The sequence below is a fragment of the Chelon labrosus genome, assembly GCF_963514085.1.
Source record: "Chelon labrosus genome assembly, chromosome: 18".
Lineage (NCBI taxonomy): Eukaryota > Metazoa > Chordata > Actinopteri > Mugiliformes > Mugilidae > Chelon > Chelon labrosus.
In genome coordinates this window covers 16,449,040-16,467,588 of record NC_140351.1, presented here as the reverse complement: position 1 = coordinate 16,467,588, position 18,549 = coordinate 16,449,040, and the positions used below count along the sequence as shown (strand labels likewise).

The 18,549-nt window shown below is 41.9% G+C and overlaps 3 protein-coding genes across 4 annotated transcripts; 1 reads left to right on the top strand and 2 right to left on the bottom strand.

The window, feature by feature from the left end:
* The first annotated feature begins 2,456 nt into the window (after positions 1–2,456).
* On the top strand, positions 2,457–5,823 carry fastkd3 (FAST kinase domains 3). Of its 2 annotated transcripts, XM_084566683.1 has the most exons (7): positions 2,457–2,520; positions 2,866–4,356; positions 4,444–4,529; positions 4,887–5,061; positions 5,154–5,223; positions 5,332–5,446; positions 5,582–5,823. In XM_084566683.1, the coding sequence occupies exons 2-7, from the start codon at positions 2,895–2,897 to the stop codon at positions 5,678–5,680; spliced, it is 2,007 nt and encodes a 668-aa protein (XP_084422809.1). In that variant the 5' UTR covers positions 2,457–2,520; positions 2,866–2,894; the 3' UTR covers positions 5,681–5,823. The 2 variants fall into 2 exon arrangements, with proteins under 2 accessions (XP_084422809.1, XP_084422810.1); XM_084566684.1 differs by lacking the exon at positions 2,457–2,520 and having other exon boundaries at positions 2,788–4,356.
* Positions 5,824–5,865: 42 nt separating this feature from the next.
* On the bottom strand, positions 5,866–8,846 carry chmp5b (charged multivesicular body protein 5b). Its single transcript, XM_084566685.1, has 8 exons — positions 8,666–8,846; positions 7,919–8,023; positions 7,435–7,481; positions 7,244–7,337; positions 7,089–7,160; positions 6,649–6,757; positions 6,303–6,418; positions 5,866–6,201 (listed from the first exon to the last, which is right to left on the bottom strand). The coding sequence occupies exons 1-8, from the start codon at positions 8,732–8,734 to the stop codon at positions 6,151–6,153; spliced, it is 663 nt and encodes a 220-aa protein (XP_084422811.1). The 5' UTR covers positions 8,735–8,846; the 3' UTR covers positions 5,866–6,150.
* A 3,354-nt stretch (positions 8,847–12,200) lies between these two features.
* On the bottom strand, positions 12,201–17,549 carry LOC311503569 (delta-type opioid receptor-like; the record flags this gene model as incomplete). The annotated part of the gene is made up of 3 exons (XM_084566368.1): positions 12,201–13,197; positions 13,534–13,886; positions 17,302–17,549. 3 exons carry the CDS (start codon positions 17,547–17,549, stop codon positions 12,668–12,670), a joined length of 1,131 nt encoding a protein of 376 aa, XP_084422494.1. The 3' UTR covers positions 12,201–12,667.
* Positions 17,550–18,549: the final 1,000 nt, after the last annotated feature.

Sequence of the window (18,549 nt, the reverse complement as noted above, 5' to 3'; positions counted from 1 at the left end):
TGAGGTAAAACCAAAACTCTTATGCAGCATTTTCCCCTATTCTGCAGTTTGTCAAGTCTTGACAAGTCTGCTCTCCCACCATACCAAATTCATTCAGCATGTGCTGACTAGCATTGGCTGAATTCTTTCTGCGAAAGGGCAAATGCACCGAAAGGCTTCTGGGGAAAATTGTGATAGCTAGAAGAAAACCTTTATGTAATTATTATTGTTAGTAGTAGTGAATAGAGAGGAGGACGATGAGCTATCAGACAAGAATGAAGTTAATCGCATGATGACGGCTCAGTTTTGCAATACAATGAAAACTAGAATGGTTACCTCTGAAGTCAGTGAACACGCTGTGCACTTAGCAATTGCATAGTAGGGCGAATTAATTATGGATTATTAATTTTTCTAGAGTAGGACACTCAAGCGGGGTTCCCACGGGTCCTGGAAAACCTGGAAAACCTGATTGACCAATTTTCCAGTCATGGAAAACATATGGGAAATGAGAAAAAAGGTCAAATGTCCTGGAAATTATTAAGTTATCCTGGAAAATTATGTATCCTCCCCCTGCATTGTGAGCGAATGCAAACGGGTTAAAAAGTTATACACATGCATGTCTTCTTTTGGGCAACATATGGCACAGAGCTTCTCTGCTTCAGGCCAGCGCAGCGACCCACGTGACACTACCAGCAAATCAAATTTGATTTTGTCGCTAGCTTTAGCAGAGAATTTCAGGCTTTAGCGACTTTTCAGACCCCGCGCCTAGAGACAAAACTCGGGACTACGGTAAATTGAAAAGTGCCAGTGTCGCTAGTATTGGTCCGCGGCGAGTGTGAGGTTTTTCTCTTCCGCGGCCACAGGCTCCTCTCTGTCTTCCTTTGAGTGACAGGCGGAGGAGCAGAGGAAAGTTATTAGTAGGCGTGTTGTTCACCGAGTTAGCTGTGCGCAGTGAGATTAAACATATTTCTGGTTTCAACAGAGCGGGAGCTTCGAGGTGATTAACGGTTAATGGGCCACGTTTCACTCAGCATCTCACCCTTGTTTTATTGTCTGACAGTAGACACAGAAAATAAGTGAATGAAAACAACTTTAGGGATTCTGTTGTATTAAAATACTGTGTATGTGCACAGATAGATGGGGAGAAGAAATGAGAGAGATTAACGAGTTTTCATGTAAACTTAAGATCGTTCATTTCCAAAGGGAAGTAGTTGAAAGTCAACAGTGTGAGATGTGCACAGACACCACAGGGAATAGGGGCACCCCTTAGAAAAGTAGGCAGTGAAAACTTAAAGTAGCCTACCCTATTACATGTTCATTTGAACCACTGGCGTTTTTTATTTCCACTGTTAGCATAAATTAATGTGATTTAACATGGCTAAATTGGCATTACAGTTATCAATCAGTCAATTTGACTTTATTTAAGAGTCAAGAGAGTCTTTATTGTCATTATGCTGGATAACGAAATATTTGTTGGACCCGTGGCTTACATATAATAGAATAATAAATAGAATAAAATAGAGGTACATGTTAAATAAAAAGTATTGCATTATTAAGGCACACATTAAATAAAAATAAGACAAAATTATTTACACAGGTATGGATATAGGGTGACTGGGGATGAGAAAATAAAGTGCAGTGTGTGTGTGTGTGTGTGTTAAACAACAAAAAATGGGCAGTAATAGACAGTTTCAAATGTTATTTATATTATTTTTCACAGATAAATTATAGCCATAGACTGCACATCAAATATCTGAGTAATAAACATAGAAACAATCTAGGTAAATGCAAGGTACAAGAACATTTCCAAAGAATTAGCGGGACAGGGGAATGTATTAGTGTATGACATGATAACTTGTCTCTGTAGCAGCTGAAAATGTCCTGGAAAAGTCCTGGAAAATAATTTCAGGTTAGGAGTGGGAACCCAGTCAAGGTTTATGTTAAAAATATACTCTTAAAAATACATGGAACCTGTAGATAACCCTGCAATGTTGGTCGTGTGGCGTTGGATTCATGCATCGACTTCATGGATCACGTCGCCCTCTAGTGGCTGAAGTCTCAAGCGGACTGGTGCTGCCTTTACTTGCTGCCCGAATATATAGGCATTGGAGCGAATGACGCAAAGGTGAACAGATTATAAGAATGATTTAGCAAGGAGGCGAATCCATAAAATCACATTTTAAGGAGATTTTACATATATCTTACAAAGATTGTCAGGGCACTTTATAAGCCATGATAAAAGTATTTGTTTCAACCGAGTTTAATCAAAATCAAGCTACCCGTCCTTTAACTAAGATCATTCTTACAGTTTGAGTGTTTCACGTTTGGTAATTTTTTTATGACTTGTTATGTTATAGGGTCAATTTTATTTCGATCAGAAAGCGCATGAAACGGTGGGTCGATTCATTGACTTGTTAAATTGCCGAATTACATATTTATGTGGTGACTTGAACGCCTCACGCTTCTTACGGAACCACGTTGGATAGCATCTCCTCCGCTGTCAGCGTTTGTTTGACCCTCTGCCGCTCTCGGGAGGTCCAGGTATGAATTGTACCGGTTTCATAGGGCCATTTGTTGTATATATGACATGTGTATTATCCCTCTGAGCTGAAGTGTCTGCATCACAGCTGGTAAACAACCCGAGCGACACTTCTAGTAGCAGGAAGCTAGCAACAGAATCGCTAACATAGAGAAGTAGCTAACTTTAGCTAACAGCTATTAGCCTTCAAGGTTGGTTAGTTAACAGTAAACATGGAGGGCGGCGAGGACTCTCACTGCGTTTAATTTTGCTCTGTGTTTTCATTAAATAGTTTAAATCTATAGATGCACACCTACTAGACATTTTCTTGATTTTAAACTTTTCGTTTTTCGTTGTGTGTGACTCAGCGGGGACAGAGGAGTCCTGGACCGGGGTCATGGTTCTGAAGCTGATCCAGAGGTTCCCGCTGCTCGGGCAGTTCGGGATCCATCGTTATCCCATTAGGACTTTCTGCCCCTCCAGGCTCCAGATCATCAACAATGTGGATCAGTCCCTGTGTGTAGCCTGCCTGTGCACATCAGCCGCCCGGTGTATCCGGATTCAGGGATGCCGGAAGGTGCAACCATCTTTTGGGATAAGGACCCTGACCACCATCATTAGGGAACCGTGTTTCGTTGCCAGCAGCTCTGTAGGTCTCCACAGAGATTCGGTTCCTCGGTTCCGTCTGTCCCAGATGCACCGGCCCAGCGCTGCAGAGGAGCAGGGTTTTCAGGATAAACTCAGGTCCTGCTCCTCCTCCCGGCAGGTCCTCAAATTCCTTTGCTCAGTGGAGATCTTATCCGACACCATGGCTGCTGCAGCACTTCACCGTGTGGCCGACCTAGAGCGGGAGGGAAGCGCGCTGAAAGATCCCACGGTGCTGGAGAAGGACTCCATCAAGGGCCTGTGCTTCCAGCTGGAGCAAGACTCCGGGCGGCTGACGGACGCTGGGCTGGTGTCGGCTCTCCTGGCCTGCACACGCCTCTACTTGGATCCCTGGAGCACGCTGATGGTGCGACTGGTGTCTGAGAGCCAGGCCAGGCTGGACGCGGGGAAGATGAGCGTGGAGCAGCTCTGTGCGCTGGGACAGGCGATGCTGGCCGTGGATGGTCCAGATAGTGTGGTCCTGGAGCAGGCGATGGAGCAGATTCGGAGGCAAGAGCCCGCCCAGTGGAGCATCTCGCAACTCCTTGCTGTTTATAGACTTCTTCAAGGTAGTGTGGGTGCAGATGGGAAATACAGGGACTTGCTAAACGCCATGCACTCCCACGCCGTGACCGTCACTTCCTACATGGATCCTGCTGCTGTTAGCGGGCTGCTGAGTGCTCTCGTAACTCTGAATCAGATGCAGGCCATGCCCCTTGTCATCAGTCTCTGTAAGCAGGCTGTGCGGCACGTACCTCACTTCACTGATGAGGAGCTCACCCATGTACTCGGGGCTCTAATGCACTTTGGTCACAGCGACCGTTACTTCGTGGAGGTGATGGAGAAGTACATTCCTACAGTGGCCTTCACCTCCCACCCAGAGACGATTTCCAAAGCGATGCAGTTCTTCGGCCGCAGAGGCATCCTGTCCACAACCGTGTTCGATGCCGTCGCCGAGAGCTTTGTGTATCGAGCAGACGACTACAGCACCAGCCAGGTGGCCAGGCAGATCATCGCGTTCGGGAAGCTGGGATACCTCCCGCCCAACGCGAGCCAGGTGTTCAGGAAAGTGGAAACCATCCTGCACACGCGTTTTTCACAGTTCCAGCCTCAAGCGCTGCTCCACCTGCTCCACGCCTGCACCCTGGTGGAGAGGTTCCCTGTTAATTTCGTCTCGAAGGTTTTCAGCGCTTACTTCCTCCAGCAGCTGCAAGGTAAAGCACGCTGCAGATGTGCCGTAGCGCTTACAAGCCGTTCCACGAATGCTTAAAGTGATTATCTGCATGTGTTTTGTGCCGTAGATTGTGACGGTGGATTTGACTGGGCCGTTCTGGCACAGCTGACTCAGCTCTACATGACTATGAAGCTGGAGTGTCCCACATACAAGGTAATTAAAACAGTGTCAAGGGTTTAACGCTCTGACAAAAGAACCACGCCAGGAACCTGAATACACACCCTCTGTGAGGTTCAGTGAGTTTCAGTTATCTGTGATTAAACCTACACCTGTCGTCTTAGTGTGTGTCTGCTTTCCCCAGAGTCATTCCAAAAGAAAACGCAGTTTATTAGTCACTGTATTTTCAGTACATTCAGTTCAAGATTCAGGGCTAATAAGTGACATAAGAGCAACATTAAATGCCTAGTCTTTATTGGTCAATGTTATGCAATTGATTACCTGGACATCTCAGAGTCATACACCATGTTTTGGTGTCTGATGTATCCCGGCGTCTCTTTTTCTCCCCATCAGGGTCCCAAGCTCCATTCAAAGTACCACGTCAAGTCTTTCCCCATGACTGGTCGCTCTCTGGAAACACCAGTGGATCCACATCTGTACAACTTGGTGAAAAACGGACTGGTGGATTTGCTCGGGGCTCGTTCGTATTTTGGATCCAAAGTCCTGACGCCATACAGCTACACACTCGGTAACACACAGCGGCAAATTTATGTCATAAATGTTCGTAATAGTCTATCTTCAAAGGGCTTAACTGTTTTTGTTTTTTGTTTTTTTGCTCAGATGTGGAGATAAAACTTGATGAAAATGGATTTGTGCTGCCTGCCAGCCACACTGACGACGTATTCAAAAGGTAAATGGTTTTCCGTGAGCTGCATGGTTTGACATAAACCGTACAGTTTGGTCTTTGAGAGCTGGATAGTAACACAAACGCTGTGTTATTGTTTTGTGTCTGTTACAGGATGGCTCTTTGTATAGATGGACAGAAGAGATTCACTACAAACCAGAGGCAGCTGCTTGGAAAAGAGGCCATCAAGCAGCGACATCTGCGGCTCCTGGGATATGAAGTTGTTCAGGTAAGACCCTCCTCATCATCACTTTGATAATCCTGAAGGTCGTGACATACCGAGCTGACAGGCAGCCTTTTGCCACTGTCGCTAATCAAACCTCTGGCTTTAATGAAATGACTTACAGCAGTTCTTCTTTTCCAGATTCCTTTCTATGAGTTTGAAAAACTTCCCAACCGCACCAGTGTGGTGGAGCATCTGCACCAAAAAATCTTCCCTCACACCTACAGGCTGAGCTGGTGATGATAAAATGCTGCTGCTGGACTCTTTTTACTTTTGAAGAAATCCCTATTTATTTTTGCTAGCAACAACCCTTGCCAAATAAATGTTATTGATTTTGCACTACTGCATATTTGACTTGACAATAAAAGTGACGTTTGTACACATGATGGCCTCTGAATGACTTCAGCATTTCACACAAAGCTGAGTACTGTTTGGAAAATATAATTTATTTTGTTCTTTGCAGATCAGTGTTGCGGAAACTGTACAAAATTAAGAAAATCCCAGTTCCAACAATCACCTTGGACATAATGAAAGAAGCTCAGTCTAGAAGAAAACCGATTAGAGAAGGATGATTTTCTATTATTTGTAGGATAGCAGATGCTTTGGTTTTCATTGGTGCCCTCTAAGGCCAGGAGTGTCAGTTGGATAAATAGAAAAAGGGCTATGATACATGTAAAACTAGCGAGTTGCGAGATGTTCTGACTGTTCATCTATGTAGCAGGAATCTGAGGAAGGCCGAACTCGTCCACCAGGACACCATCCTATAACACAAATGGGAAAAATACCCATTAATATAAGCAATGTAAACCAACACGTTGATCAAATTTCTACAAAGCTGAAACATCATGAAAGTGTTCAGTACCCTGTTGGTTGATTTGTCGCCGGGCATGCCCTCAGGGATGGAAGGAGCAGTGGAGGCCTCATCCAGGTAGGAGCTGTCTTCGTCCATCAGGAGCTCGTCTCCCAGAGCATCCAGCTCTGTGGACAGACCCAATGATTAAAGCTGAGGAGCTCTATCACTTCATCTCTGGTTAACTACACTTCTAACCGGTCTCTTTTCATTGGCTGGGACCTCATCTATTCTCCAAAGGAATTTGTTTCTAGCATGAAAATAAAATCCCCTACAAGAATATTTGATCTTTCATAATCTACGCATTAACTAGTCACTACTGAAGAAAATCCTGGCACACTGCTGATGTTTTCCTGACCTGCTTCCAAGTCGTCCTCATCGATGTCAGGCGTGCCATAGCTTCTGCCCATCGCCTCCTGGATTTCATTGGCATCCTCCATCATGTCCTCCAGCTGATCGTGGATATCCTGAATATCACAGAGAATTTGTCACAGGATGGCCGTATCGCATCATATCATGTTACAGAATGTGGGTCGCTCCTGTTATTTCAGTATGTCATCCAAAGGAAACTCAGGTCGCATTATGTCATGTCACACTATGTACTGTATGTATTGGTCATTCACTGGAGTACCAGTTCACTTTATGTTACCAGTTGTCATGTCCTGATATTTTAAATGTTCTTATCGGTTATAATATCAAATATTAACAATCCTTGTTTATGGTTGATATATTCTATCACTGTGTCATTAAATTAGCTGCTATAGAACTAAACCTGTAGTCAAACAAAACGATAAATACCTCGATCTGATCAATTTTGACATGCTTGTACGCTTTCTTCATGTCTTTGAGGCCGACTTTCATGGCATCGACCTGAAAAGAAACTCGATGTTAGTACCAAACCTCATTATCTCAAGTTGCTAATGCTTCAGAGTTCATAATTTCACGCGTCTTACGGTTGTTTTAGTGTCTTTAAGTGTCTGGATCGTGTAGTTGGCTTGTTCCATGTTGAACGACTGCTGCGTGAGATTGTCTCTTTGTCCCTCATACCTGGAAAATACACAGAGGTGACATTTGACGCTTTTAAGATTTATCTGTGTTGTGTTCGGTGATATCAACACTGACTTCGGGAAACAAAATGACTTACATTCTCTTCTGCTTCAGAACCCTCAATGCTTTTTGCTTGACCATGTTCTAGTGAAAGAAAAAAAGGTTAATGCTGATTTTCAACATGAATTAAACAGAAGGTATATAAAAAGAGGTTACATAAGCTTATCCTTATCCTTAAATCATGAGTTCAGAATTTGGTCGAGTTTTTACACTGTAAAACACCTCCTGTTCTCATTGCTGCTCGTGTAAAGAACATTTAGACTTTAATCTCCTTATATCAGGTGGTTCGTATAAAAAAAAAAGCCATACATCTCTAAGAAAGGTTTCTAAAGGTAATACTTTGCTTTGCAGTAAAAGATTGTGTTATGTTTTTAACAGGATTGAAAACACACACAGTAATCAGTAATTCACTAAAATAAAATGACATCTTCCTCTGCTTGTGTGTGTGTGTTACATAAAATGACTGCGCTGGCTCTGCTTATATGAGAGATGAGAGATGAGTAAATCTCAGTAAATCTCACCTTGGAGGGTCCGTCTTTCATCTTTTTCATCTGATCCTTGTACTTGGCAAGTTCAACATCTAGCCTGGCGATCTTCTTGTCAACGGACTCCGCCCGAGAATCAACCTTAAAGGAGGAAAGAGAGGGAAGGACATTAAGGTTTGTGTGGTTACCGATCACTGACAGTAGAATGATCTTAACAGGGATATTCTTAAATTAAATATTTGACTTTAACCAACTCATCAATTGAATAAATGACCTTAACACATAAATAATATACATATACAATAAGGTAAAAATCTCCTTCCTCTACTCCGACCAGCTAATAATAGCTCTGCCCAGATAACCTGTAACCAGTATAACTGGTTGATGACATCCATTTCAGTCACACATCAACATGGCCTCTACCCTATACCAGTCAAATGCCTCGAATTACTGCTTCATAGTCATATAATGCTGATTCATTACCTGAACAGACAAACTGATTGTCTAAATGTCTTGTTTATTATCACATGCTAGTCCCAAAACAAGGCGGTAGGTAAACGTGTCAAGCTAGATCTTATCAGACCGAAAAAAATCAGACAAATTACTAATTTAGAACATATTAAAATCGTTTGTTTAAACCAGTTAAATATGGCAAACCGGTGACCTATTATTGTGCTCATAAAAGTTGGCTAACTGTTAGCCAACTGAGCCGAGGAGGAAACCATGTTTGTTTACTTTGTTCAACGCGGCGGGCAGAAAAAGTTACTTCAGGATGATACTTACGTTTCCTATGCAGTCCGACAGGTTCGGTGGCGGACCTTTAGGTTTACCTCTTCCAAAAATACGGTTCATTTCGGCAAAATTAAGGCTTAAAGGGTAAAAAGAGAGGCTACGATACTCGGCTGTCAGGGTACGGCGTTCAGCTGAAAGCAAACACCCGGAAGAGACTGACGAGATGACGTAAGGACTAAGGAGAGTCACATGATCCTTACGCACTAGGCCACGCCCTCCGGAGCCCTCCTTTGTTTTTATGTTTGTCTTTATGTTTTATTACTTTTTAAAAGTTTCTATTTGTTTCTTGGTTTCTTTTTTTTCATAATTTCAAATTCAAATTATTTTTATTTTATATAAGTACCATTTTCTGATTTTCTTAGGCTGTAACGCGGCAAAACAGGACATACATCCTAAAAAATAAACATTCACATGTGTCTATCACTGCAGCTCTTCAACGTTCAAAGCAAAGTATCTATACAAAGGAAATGTTATGCTTTTGCTTTGCATCTCTTTCCAGAGTGCACACATAACTATAGTTCAAGGAGTCCGTACATTTAACGCTAATGACGTGAAATAAGTCACGTCGTGCAGAAATGTCTTCACAGGAGGTAACTCACAATCGCCACGGCAGAATATTTCTGACGGAATTGGTTTAATTTTTACTTGTTTGCATTGTGTGTTTCCTTCAAACAAAAATGCTGGTAAACATTATTTGAAGTGCACTTTTCAAAAAAATCACATTGCACAGTAAAAGACAGCGCACGAGAAAAGCAAATATGGACACAGATTAAACTAATGAAACAAAATCCAGAAAGTTGTTTAAAAGATTGAAGTAAAATTAGGAAAACAAGTCAAAGCTTTTCTATGTTTTGTTTTGGGTTTTCTTCCCCCACCGTTGAATTTTTTCTTTATTTATTTGTGGAAATTTGGCAAAAAGGCGCGAATATGACAATCTAACTAATCAAAAAAGCTTCACAGACACAACCTACAGTGCAAATAAAAACCAGCCAAACAAGCCAAGATTAATTAAGGGGATTTTAGCTGGGATTGCCAGATTAAAGGATGTGAGAGGTCTTGAAGCGGAAGAGGGATGAGGGAGCTGTGGAGTTGGTCTTAATGGAATCATACAGGGCGATCGGCTGACTTTGTGGGCCTCAAACAGATGTTCCTACTTCCATCCTCTGGAGGGAGCAGCTGGCTCACAGTAAAATACTAAAACCTCCTCGCTGGGGAAACTCTCCCATTGTGAAACTGTGTTTCGGTTTGAAAGAAAACCCCCAAAGGAGAGTGCCTCTACCACACAAACTCACAAATTAAAACTGACAACAAGACAAGGTTGTCACTGCACGAGAAAAAGAATCAATAAAGATTTGTTTTAATCTAATTTTAATATTAAGCACTTCACAGACAGGATGTCTCAATCAATACACGTCCTGTTTGAATGTCAGCCGACAAAGCCAATGTACAGATTTAAACAGTGAGCGCAGATATAGAAAAACTGCAATGCCTTGGTCACAGTGTAGCTCCTCGGAATCAATTCTCTTATTTTCTTTAAAATGTAATAGAACATATGTTCTTTGTGTATTTTCATTTCTGTATGTCATAGCTATAAATTTAATTTGTGTTTTAAGAGGAGTTGTGCTTTAATGAAACAGATGCATTTATGCCATGATTAATTCCGTTATACAGAGTCTATTTGCAGTACATTCAATATAAAAAAGCACAGTCCATCAAGCACAGACGGCTGCCGATGTTGCTTTTATGCAGTAATCATTAACATGCTACAAATACAATATATTTCAATGATGCTTGTGCATGGGATCTAGGGAATCTATACAAAATAAGGTATTGTGTACATACTAACATACTGTACAGCTGTTAGAATATACTGTATTCAACATCGTGCACAACTTCACATCTTGCGATTGCACGAGAATAATAGCATGACGATTCGCTATGTGCATCACGGTAAAAGCCATACACAGAACATGTAAGTAATTAATCCATAGATAGAACAACTTATCGGTCTGGACGCTTTGCCAGGGTCAAAGCTGATAGAGAGCCCTCTTTCAAATTTTAATGCACATTCAAGTCCAGGATTTAACCTTTTAACTTTCCCCACCGACAAATGTGACTGAATGTTTTAACCTCCACCACGAGTCATTCGTCTCTCACGCTGCGGTCAGTCAGCATCGTTTTGTGGCACGCGTCTTGCTCAGTGACCAGTGATCCGTGCAACTATCACTGACATGTTAAATATTGTACATGAGGTGCTGTTTGACCCGATCCATCTTTTTTTTCTGCTGCTACAAACATCCTGGACTGTTAAAGGCACAAATGGCAACAGAACAGTTACAAGAGGAAATGAAATAAATAAATAAAAAAAACATATATCAAAACATGATGAAACTTCACATGTGCCACTGCTGTATTCATTTTCATTTTTTCCCTTCAGCCAATTCTTCTGAAATTATCAACATAATTATATGAAGACTCTTTGTGCAATATTTTAATAACTGTTTTTCTTTTTACTATCGATTGACATAGTATTTAAATGGTCTTGGCCATAAAGAAGCAATAAAACACAAAATGATGGCGGATATTTTCAGTCATCCGGGTCAAGGTATACCTAAATATCTCAACTAGCCTGACTTTTCATGAAGACATTTCACCGATCATATAAGAGGATTTTTCAGTCGAGGCTTTTATTTCAGAGCATCTGTGGCTGACGCTCACCTAAAACTCACAGGATTTTTTGATTTGATTGGTTTTCTGAATTAAAAACTTAGCAGCCATTTAGAACTGAAGAAGTCACCTGGATTGAGAAGTGAAACCCCTTCAAACTCCTCAAATACATGATACCGTTGCTAAAATAATTCCAATTTCCTGTTTGATTGCAGCAATCCTTTCAGCTAATGAGCAGCACATTCTTAGGAATGCTATCTAAGAAATTGCACTCTTGTTAATAACACTACAGGTGAATAAGGTAAAAATCTTTAACTTATATACAGAATGTCGCCATGAAACTTCACCAGCTGATTATTTACACAAAGAAAAGTACTTTTTACACGATTAATTGTAGTAAATCATATGTTTAAACATAAAAAATAGGTATTATCTGGTCAAATAAGCACTAATTTGGACATATTTCAAGAGCATATATCTACATTGGGTAAAAAGTTCAAGTTCATAAATCTTAAGTCAAAAATCTTTACGAAGGGCATCTTGGACGTCTGTTTTTATAACTCCACGAATCAGAAAATACTGTCAAAACCTGGGGCAAAAAAAATCTATTTAATGTCATGTTTTAGGAATAAAATGTTCTATAATTCATGCCATAAATGATTCATGAGCAAACCTCTCTGTAAACAACCTCAGAATATCACTAGGGAAAAAAAGAAATCTGAAAAGTTTGCTGCATGTACCGAACCACGAGAAAAAGTTATTTCGAGAATATGGCCCTTAGATATTTACTATAAAACCCCTATTTACACAGTTCAGCTCATAGATATCACCATGAAACATCCCCAATTGTTTACTTGGATGAAGACAGTTACTTTAAATGTATGTTTAAATATGCAAATGTTATTTTACGACAGTCAAAGTGTAGTAAAATAAACACCTGAACATGTATTTTGGATGTTTTCCTTCCATTAGTCGGAAAGAAGACACTGTAGAAGAAAAATGTTCGATCACCTGTAAGTTGAAATAATAAAAGCACAATATCTTTCACAGATTACAATCATTCCCTGCTATGAGGGAACTGTTTCAAAAGTTCGAGGGCCGGAGGATGAAGTTATTGTCATGCAAAGATTGAATACAACTATAAATGCTGCTCTGATTTGCCTGAAATGAACTCGTTTCACTGTTGGCACTGTTTAAACTGATGACAATGAGCTGAATCGACCGTGTCAAAATGTCAGTCTACATTGCTGATGTGATGTGGGTTAAGCCCAGGTCATGTGAGTCTTCTTTTCCTATGTGGGAAATTGTAGACAGCTCCACGGCTAGTCATGTCGGCCTCCTAGTCCCATCTTGGTTCTGCAGGGCGACAGCGGCCTCCCGCACAGTGCTGGGGTTCTTTTTGCTCCCCGACACCTTCTCCCTGTTCAGTTTGGCCGAGAGGCAGAAGTCCTTGAAGCAGCGTTTGAAGTTCTCATCCAGAAAGGCGTAGAGGACGGGGTTGAGGCTGCTGTTGGTGTAGCCCAGAGCCACGCAGAAGAAGTACGCAGCCATGATGGCGGTGGTTTCGGGCACGCTCACGAGAGCCTTGACCAGGATAAAGATGTGAATGGGCGTCCAGCAGACCACGAACACGGCCACCACGACAACGACCAGCCGCGTGATGCGCCGCAGGTTGCGATCCTTCTCCCGAGAGCCGGACAGCATCCGGACGCTCTTGAGCCTCAGGACCATGAGGGAGTAGCACACGGTGATGATGAGCACGGGCACCACGAAGGCGAACACAAACACACATACCTTCATCAGTGTGTCCCAGTAAGCGTACGGCTCTGGGAACTGTAAGGCACACTCAGTTATGTCTGCAGAATGAGAAGGAAGAACAAAATGTATAACATGACGAAGTGCACGTAAATAAAATTCCGCTTTGTACCATTCTGCTAGCAATCTAACAAGCTGTTACAAAACAGCTAATCTGCACTCACAAAGGAACATTTTGTTCTCTCTTTTTCTATTTTTTGCATAATTCATAATCAGGATGGATGTGTGTGTTCTGTGACTAATGGAAAACCCTTCACTGATAGATTAATGTAGAATATATTTCTGCTGCTGTAACTGTACTTGTGCATGCTCAAGGTGAATGTTTTGAAAATTGACTGAGGCTTTTAAACTTTCGCAAAGTGAAAGAACCACCTCACCGCTGTTGGTTTGGGTTCCGCCGAGCACAAATGCAGGTATCCCTGCGGCCGAGGACAAGATCCAGATGCACACGTTGATCATCTTGGCTTTGATGGGCGTGCGGAAGTCCAGGGCTTTCACTGGGTGGCACACGGCCACGTAGCGATCCACACTCATCATGGTGAGAGTGAAGATACTGATGAACATGTTATAGTAGTCGATGGAGATGAAGACCTTGCAGACTACCTCTCCGAAGGGCCAGGTGTTCAGAAGATAGTCTGTGCTCTGGAAGGGCATTGTGGTGGTGACGAGGGCATCGGCGAGCGCCAGGTTGAAAATATAAATGTTGGTGGCTGTCTTCATCTTTGTGTATCTGTTAGATATGGAGAACACAAGGTTGTCCTGTCATAACTAGAGCTATGATAAGAGCCAACCATCCACACAGACCACCTTAGCAGCCATTTAACCTCTCTGCTCAGCTCATCATGAACGAAACCTTGGTCATTAGTTTCTTTGAATCACTAATGCAATTTTTCGGACTCATTGCTATGTATCGTCCGCTGCTCGTGGCGAAGCGTGCATAATCGACTTGTTTACACTACATTAAATTCTCATAGCATTTTCTAGGTGATGACTTTTGAGAAGTTTAATCTTATTAGTTTAAAGTTTTTCATTTTACCCGTCGCAGCACCTTCGGGGTAAATGAAGCATTTCTATGTGTCGGTTTTATCTATAATAAGAATGTGTTAATTATTAAATTAATTATAACGAACAATGTGAAAGTTTCTGTGAAAAGGAGTCTGTCAGAGCTGTGGTATTGTGCCAGTATTATCTCCTAGAGTGTAATTGGTCTGGAAATCAAACTTCTTTTCCTTTTGTTCAGTGAATTCTTTTCATCGTTCCAGGATTGGTTTGACCCTAAACATGAAGCTGAAGCTAGCTGTTAGCTATTGTGTAGCATAAAGACTGGAAAAATAAGGAAATAGTCAGCATCTGTCCAGGGATGATCCCATCTGTACATATCAAACAGCATCTTTGGTTGTAAAGTTGCTGATGGCTGCTTCTGTATTTATTATTTAATGGATGAAGCTAACCTTTTAGCTAAAGTGCTTTCCCCAAATATAGAGTATTACTATACAGCTGTATTAAATGACCTTTTGGCCACTTGGTGGAAGTGCAGCAAGTGAGACTGTCATTCATTCCCTCCTCTTATTTCTCAGTTTGTAGACCAAATTAAAATGCCAGCTGAGGAGGAAAGCAAGTGACATGATGAGAGAGGTATCGAAGCAACAGGCATTTAACCTAGCGAGACGTCCTTGCTTCAGAGTCGCCATTTGAAAGCAAAGTCAATTAAACACGACAAGTGACAAAATTACTGTATTTACTTTCAATTAACTTCACAGAATATTCCAGCGGTGTGTCACGCCTCTTTAATCCGTCACAGTTTCTGAGAAGGGTGCACCTGTGTGTGACTTCTCTCACAGATCCTCTGGCAAGCCTGACATGCTGTTTTTAAAAATTGAGGCATCTTTCAAGATGACGGACTGAGATTGATTTCCCAGTCACAGGCGGGAGGACAGAGGAGGCAAGTCGGTACAAAACAAAGAAATGAGAAGAGCCCGATCTCTCTTTTAGCTCTGATTTGGTTTCCACCAACTCCTGAAAAACCCAATTCGGGTTTTGAACAGGTTGTGTTAACTGAAGAGTCCAAATGTACGTCCCAAACTTGTGGTTTTAACGACCTCATGAGTGGAAATTGTTGGTACGGTTAAAGTTCATAAGTAGTGACATGTGTTAGCAGACATTTTTTAAAAATGGTGGAGGTGAATGGCAAATAAATATATTGTAATTGAATTGTATGGAGTTTACTTTGCAATTTTAATAATATGTCTGAGAAACATTTTGACATTCCCAACAGCTTTGTACCTTTATTATACGTGTGATGAATTGAGTTTAAGTTTTACAGCCGGGTGGTTGTTACTGTTAGCCTCGTTGGCTACTTGACAACAACAGGTGTCTAGTAGTTGTGTTCTCACCAGGTACCACTAACTATTTTGTGTACGCAACTTCCCATTTCATTATCAAACTCTCAAAAGTTTAATTTGAAAGTAGAGGAAGGGCAAGATTCAACAGTGCCACACATGGAGTTGTTTTTCACTTGAGATGGTTACCAGGTGTTAATCAAGTCCTCTTATCTGTCTATCCTGAGAGTTATGGCTCATGCATGGAAGCCATCACCTATTCCAAGAGCAACCCAGTCTCAGTACATTCCCACAAAACTAAACTAAACTTCTAAAAGCGAATACAAAGGATATATGAGAGTATAGCAGTTATTAGACAATTCTGCTACTATCTTAGCCGCCATTTTGGTGCCTGGCAGGTAGCATTAATTCAGAGCATTTGTCAGCCGAAAACAGCTGCAGGAAACGACACAGATGAAGAATAAATGTTGGCTGTGACTCAGCTGGTAGAGCCACATGCCGAAGTGTTATTGAGCAAGACACTGAACCCCCAGTTGCTCCCAGTGCGTGGCACTGGTGTGTGAATGTGTGTGTGCTTGTGAGGGCGAATGTGTGGATGCGTCTGTGACTGTAAAGCGCTTTGAGTACCAATAGGTAGAAAAGAATTATATAAAAACATGGCCATTTACCAACAAGAACCATTTAAAGATTTGAGAGGTAAAACAAAAACAATGAGCTGAAAGACACCTTCGTAGATCCTTCATAGAGCTGAGAGGTCCTGCAGAGTTTGGAGGTAATGATATGTCGGTTCTTTACTATAAGTAAAACTTTCCATGTTATATGTACATCTGATCCAGTGTTAATCTACAAATGCTGATTAGAGCAGGTTTAACGGTACAAATCATGGCATGGGTCATGCTGACTTTGTACGTCTTAGATTAGCGCAACTATTTCCAGTGAATCAACATAAAACTCATCTTCCTTCAGCTGAATAGTCCTCCGCCGAGCCACTACGCGCTGAAACGTACTGTCTGAAGTGATAAAACTGGCTTCCAGGACAGGCGAAACAATCAATCTGATGGGAGGTAATTGTTGTCTATGGGCCGAATCGTTCTGGATGACACGGCGTTTCACGTTATATCAAATGAGATCTGTTGCTCTCACAGACCGTAAATAACGCCCAATGAGGTGCAAGCAGGTCATCAGCTTGATAGAGCATCTCTGGTTCCAACTACAGCTAATATCATGTCCACTGGATTTGGAGAAATTTATGGAATATTGTTGTTACGTCTTAGCAGTTTTGAGAGTTATGGGATTCATAAAGTGGGCTACTTCGAATGGGATTTCTAGTTCCTGGAGGAGGTAGGACCAGCTCTGTATTTGTATTCTTTACACATTAAATGTCGGATTAGAAATTACAGCATTCCTCTCAATCCTTTCTTTGCTCAAATGCAAGCCTGCTGTCTGTATTAATTTACTATTTCCATTTAATGCACATTACATGATGACTGTTATGATAAGCTAAGAGCAACAACCTTCCTTCTTGTAAAGCATCTGTTTGTAAAGTGCCTCCAAGAGCTGACACAGATCAGGTGGCCTTAAGATCACAGTAAAAACACAAGGGTTGGCGCAAGTGCTTCATTCACAAGTAATAACATTTACAAAGGCACTGCAGAGACAAATTCCTGACTGGACCTTCTAGAAATATGGTCTAACCCTTCTTTGTGCCAAAAGTCATTGTCTCACTCTAACTACTGTATGGTAAGTTAATTTGGGCACAGCACATGAAGATTAATGACGTTACGCAAAGAATCTAATGGACCATACCTGATGATCACATACATGACGAGGCAGTTTCCCAACAAGCCGACCACAAACACCACGGAGTAGACTGCAGTGATGATGGGGATGATGGGAGACATGCTCTCCTGCTCCCAGCCATCATCATCGTGGGTCACGTTGCGGCTGTCAGAGTATCCGGACACCCAGGCAGAAGAATTCCCCGGACAGTCCTCCAGCAGCGTGGACAGGCACTCATTGTCGTCTTTGAAAATTTCCACCGGAGTGTTTTCCATTTTGGCACCTGTTCGTTAGGCTGAGAAAAGCTTCGGAATTAGACTGCAAGCCGGAGAAATTGGCACACAGCTTTCTGAGGTGTAAAAAAAAAAAAAAAGATATAAGGCGACACCAGCGCAACTGAGCCACAAATACGCACGCAAAGAAACACTTCATTCCGGATGAAGATGGAAATATATTTAGATGTGTGTGTGTGATTGCGTTAATGCAAACATATCAGACATGCACAAACACACTTTGGTTCTGGCGACACTTGTAGATCATGTAAAACATCGGAAACAAATAATCGGAGCCCCAGTGGCTCAGAACAAAAACGCGCACTGTAAACACGCCAAGCGCTCAGGTTACTCACCTTAATCGCCCAGAATTAGTGACGCCCGGAAATGTATTTGTTTTAAAAAATATATATCCTCCCTATTTTAATTACTCCTGCAGCTCGACTCGTTTTGTTGCCTCGGTGAAGGTTACAGCTCATCAAAGTTTGTGGATGATACTGCGCGCCTGGAGAGGAGCAGCGGCGGCTTTGCGGGCACTCGTGCACACGCACTGATGGAGAGGTGGCGCGCAACCAGGCTGGATCCACACACACACACACACACACACACACACACACACACAAGAGCTAACATTCACCCAAAATACAAGATGACAGAGCGATGACAATAACCTGCAGGCAGCCACAGATCTTCCCACAGTCATTATGTCACAGCAGTGTAAAAACTGTTGAGCATCATTAACCAAGAAGTCCCTGATTTGTAAATTAGAAGAGTTTAAAATACATTTACATGTCGGTTTGATCAAATTACCCCTAATGGTGTACCATAATCTAAAAATATTGTCAGATAATTGTCATCTGTTCTCCTCGGGGCAGAGAAAACACATTTAAAATTTAGTGAGAGCGCAGCATGTGCAGGAGACATGAATCTGGGGATGTTCAGCCTTGCGTCGGTGCAATGATGGGGGTCATAACCACTTTCACTGGACACAGCACTGCACACT

What these genes read in the sequence shown, in the direction of transcription:
- fastkd3 (XM_084566683.1), top strand. Translation starts at nt 2,895, where the DNA reads ATGGTTCTGAAGCTGATCCAGAGGTTCCCGCTGCTCGGGCAGTTCGGG. An exon ending in GCCATACAGCTACACACTCG is followed by an intron (nt 5,062 to 5,153) that starts GTAACACACAGC and finishes TTTTTTGCTCAG; the next exon opens with ATGTGGAGATAAAACTTGAT. An exon ending in TGGGATATGAAGTTGTTCAG is followed by an intron (nt 5,447 to 5,581) that starts GTAAGACCCTCC and finishes CTTCTTTTCCAG; the next exon opens with ATTCCTTTCTATGAGTTTGA.
- chmp5b (XM_084566685.1), bottom strand. Translation starts at nt 8,734, where the DNA reads ATGAACCGTATTTTTGGAAGAGGTAAACCTAAAGGTCCGCCACCGAAC. An exon ending in TGAAAGACGGACCCTCCAAG is followed by an intron (nt 7,482 to 7,918) that starts GTGAGATTTACT and finishes TTCTTTCACTAG; the next exon opens with AACATGGTCAAGCAAAAAGC. An exon ending in TGAGGACGACTTGGAAGCAG is followed by an intron (nt 6,419 to 6,648) that starts GTCAGGAAAACA and finishes GTCTGTCCACAG; the next exon opens with AGCTGGATGCTCTGGGAGAC.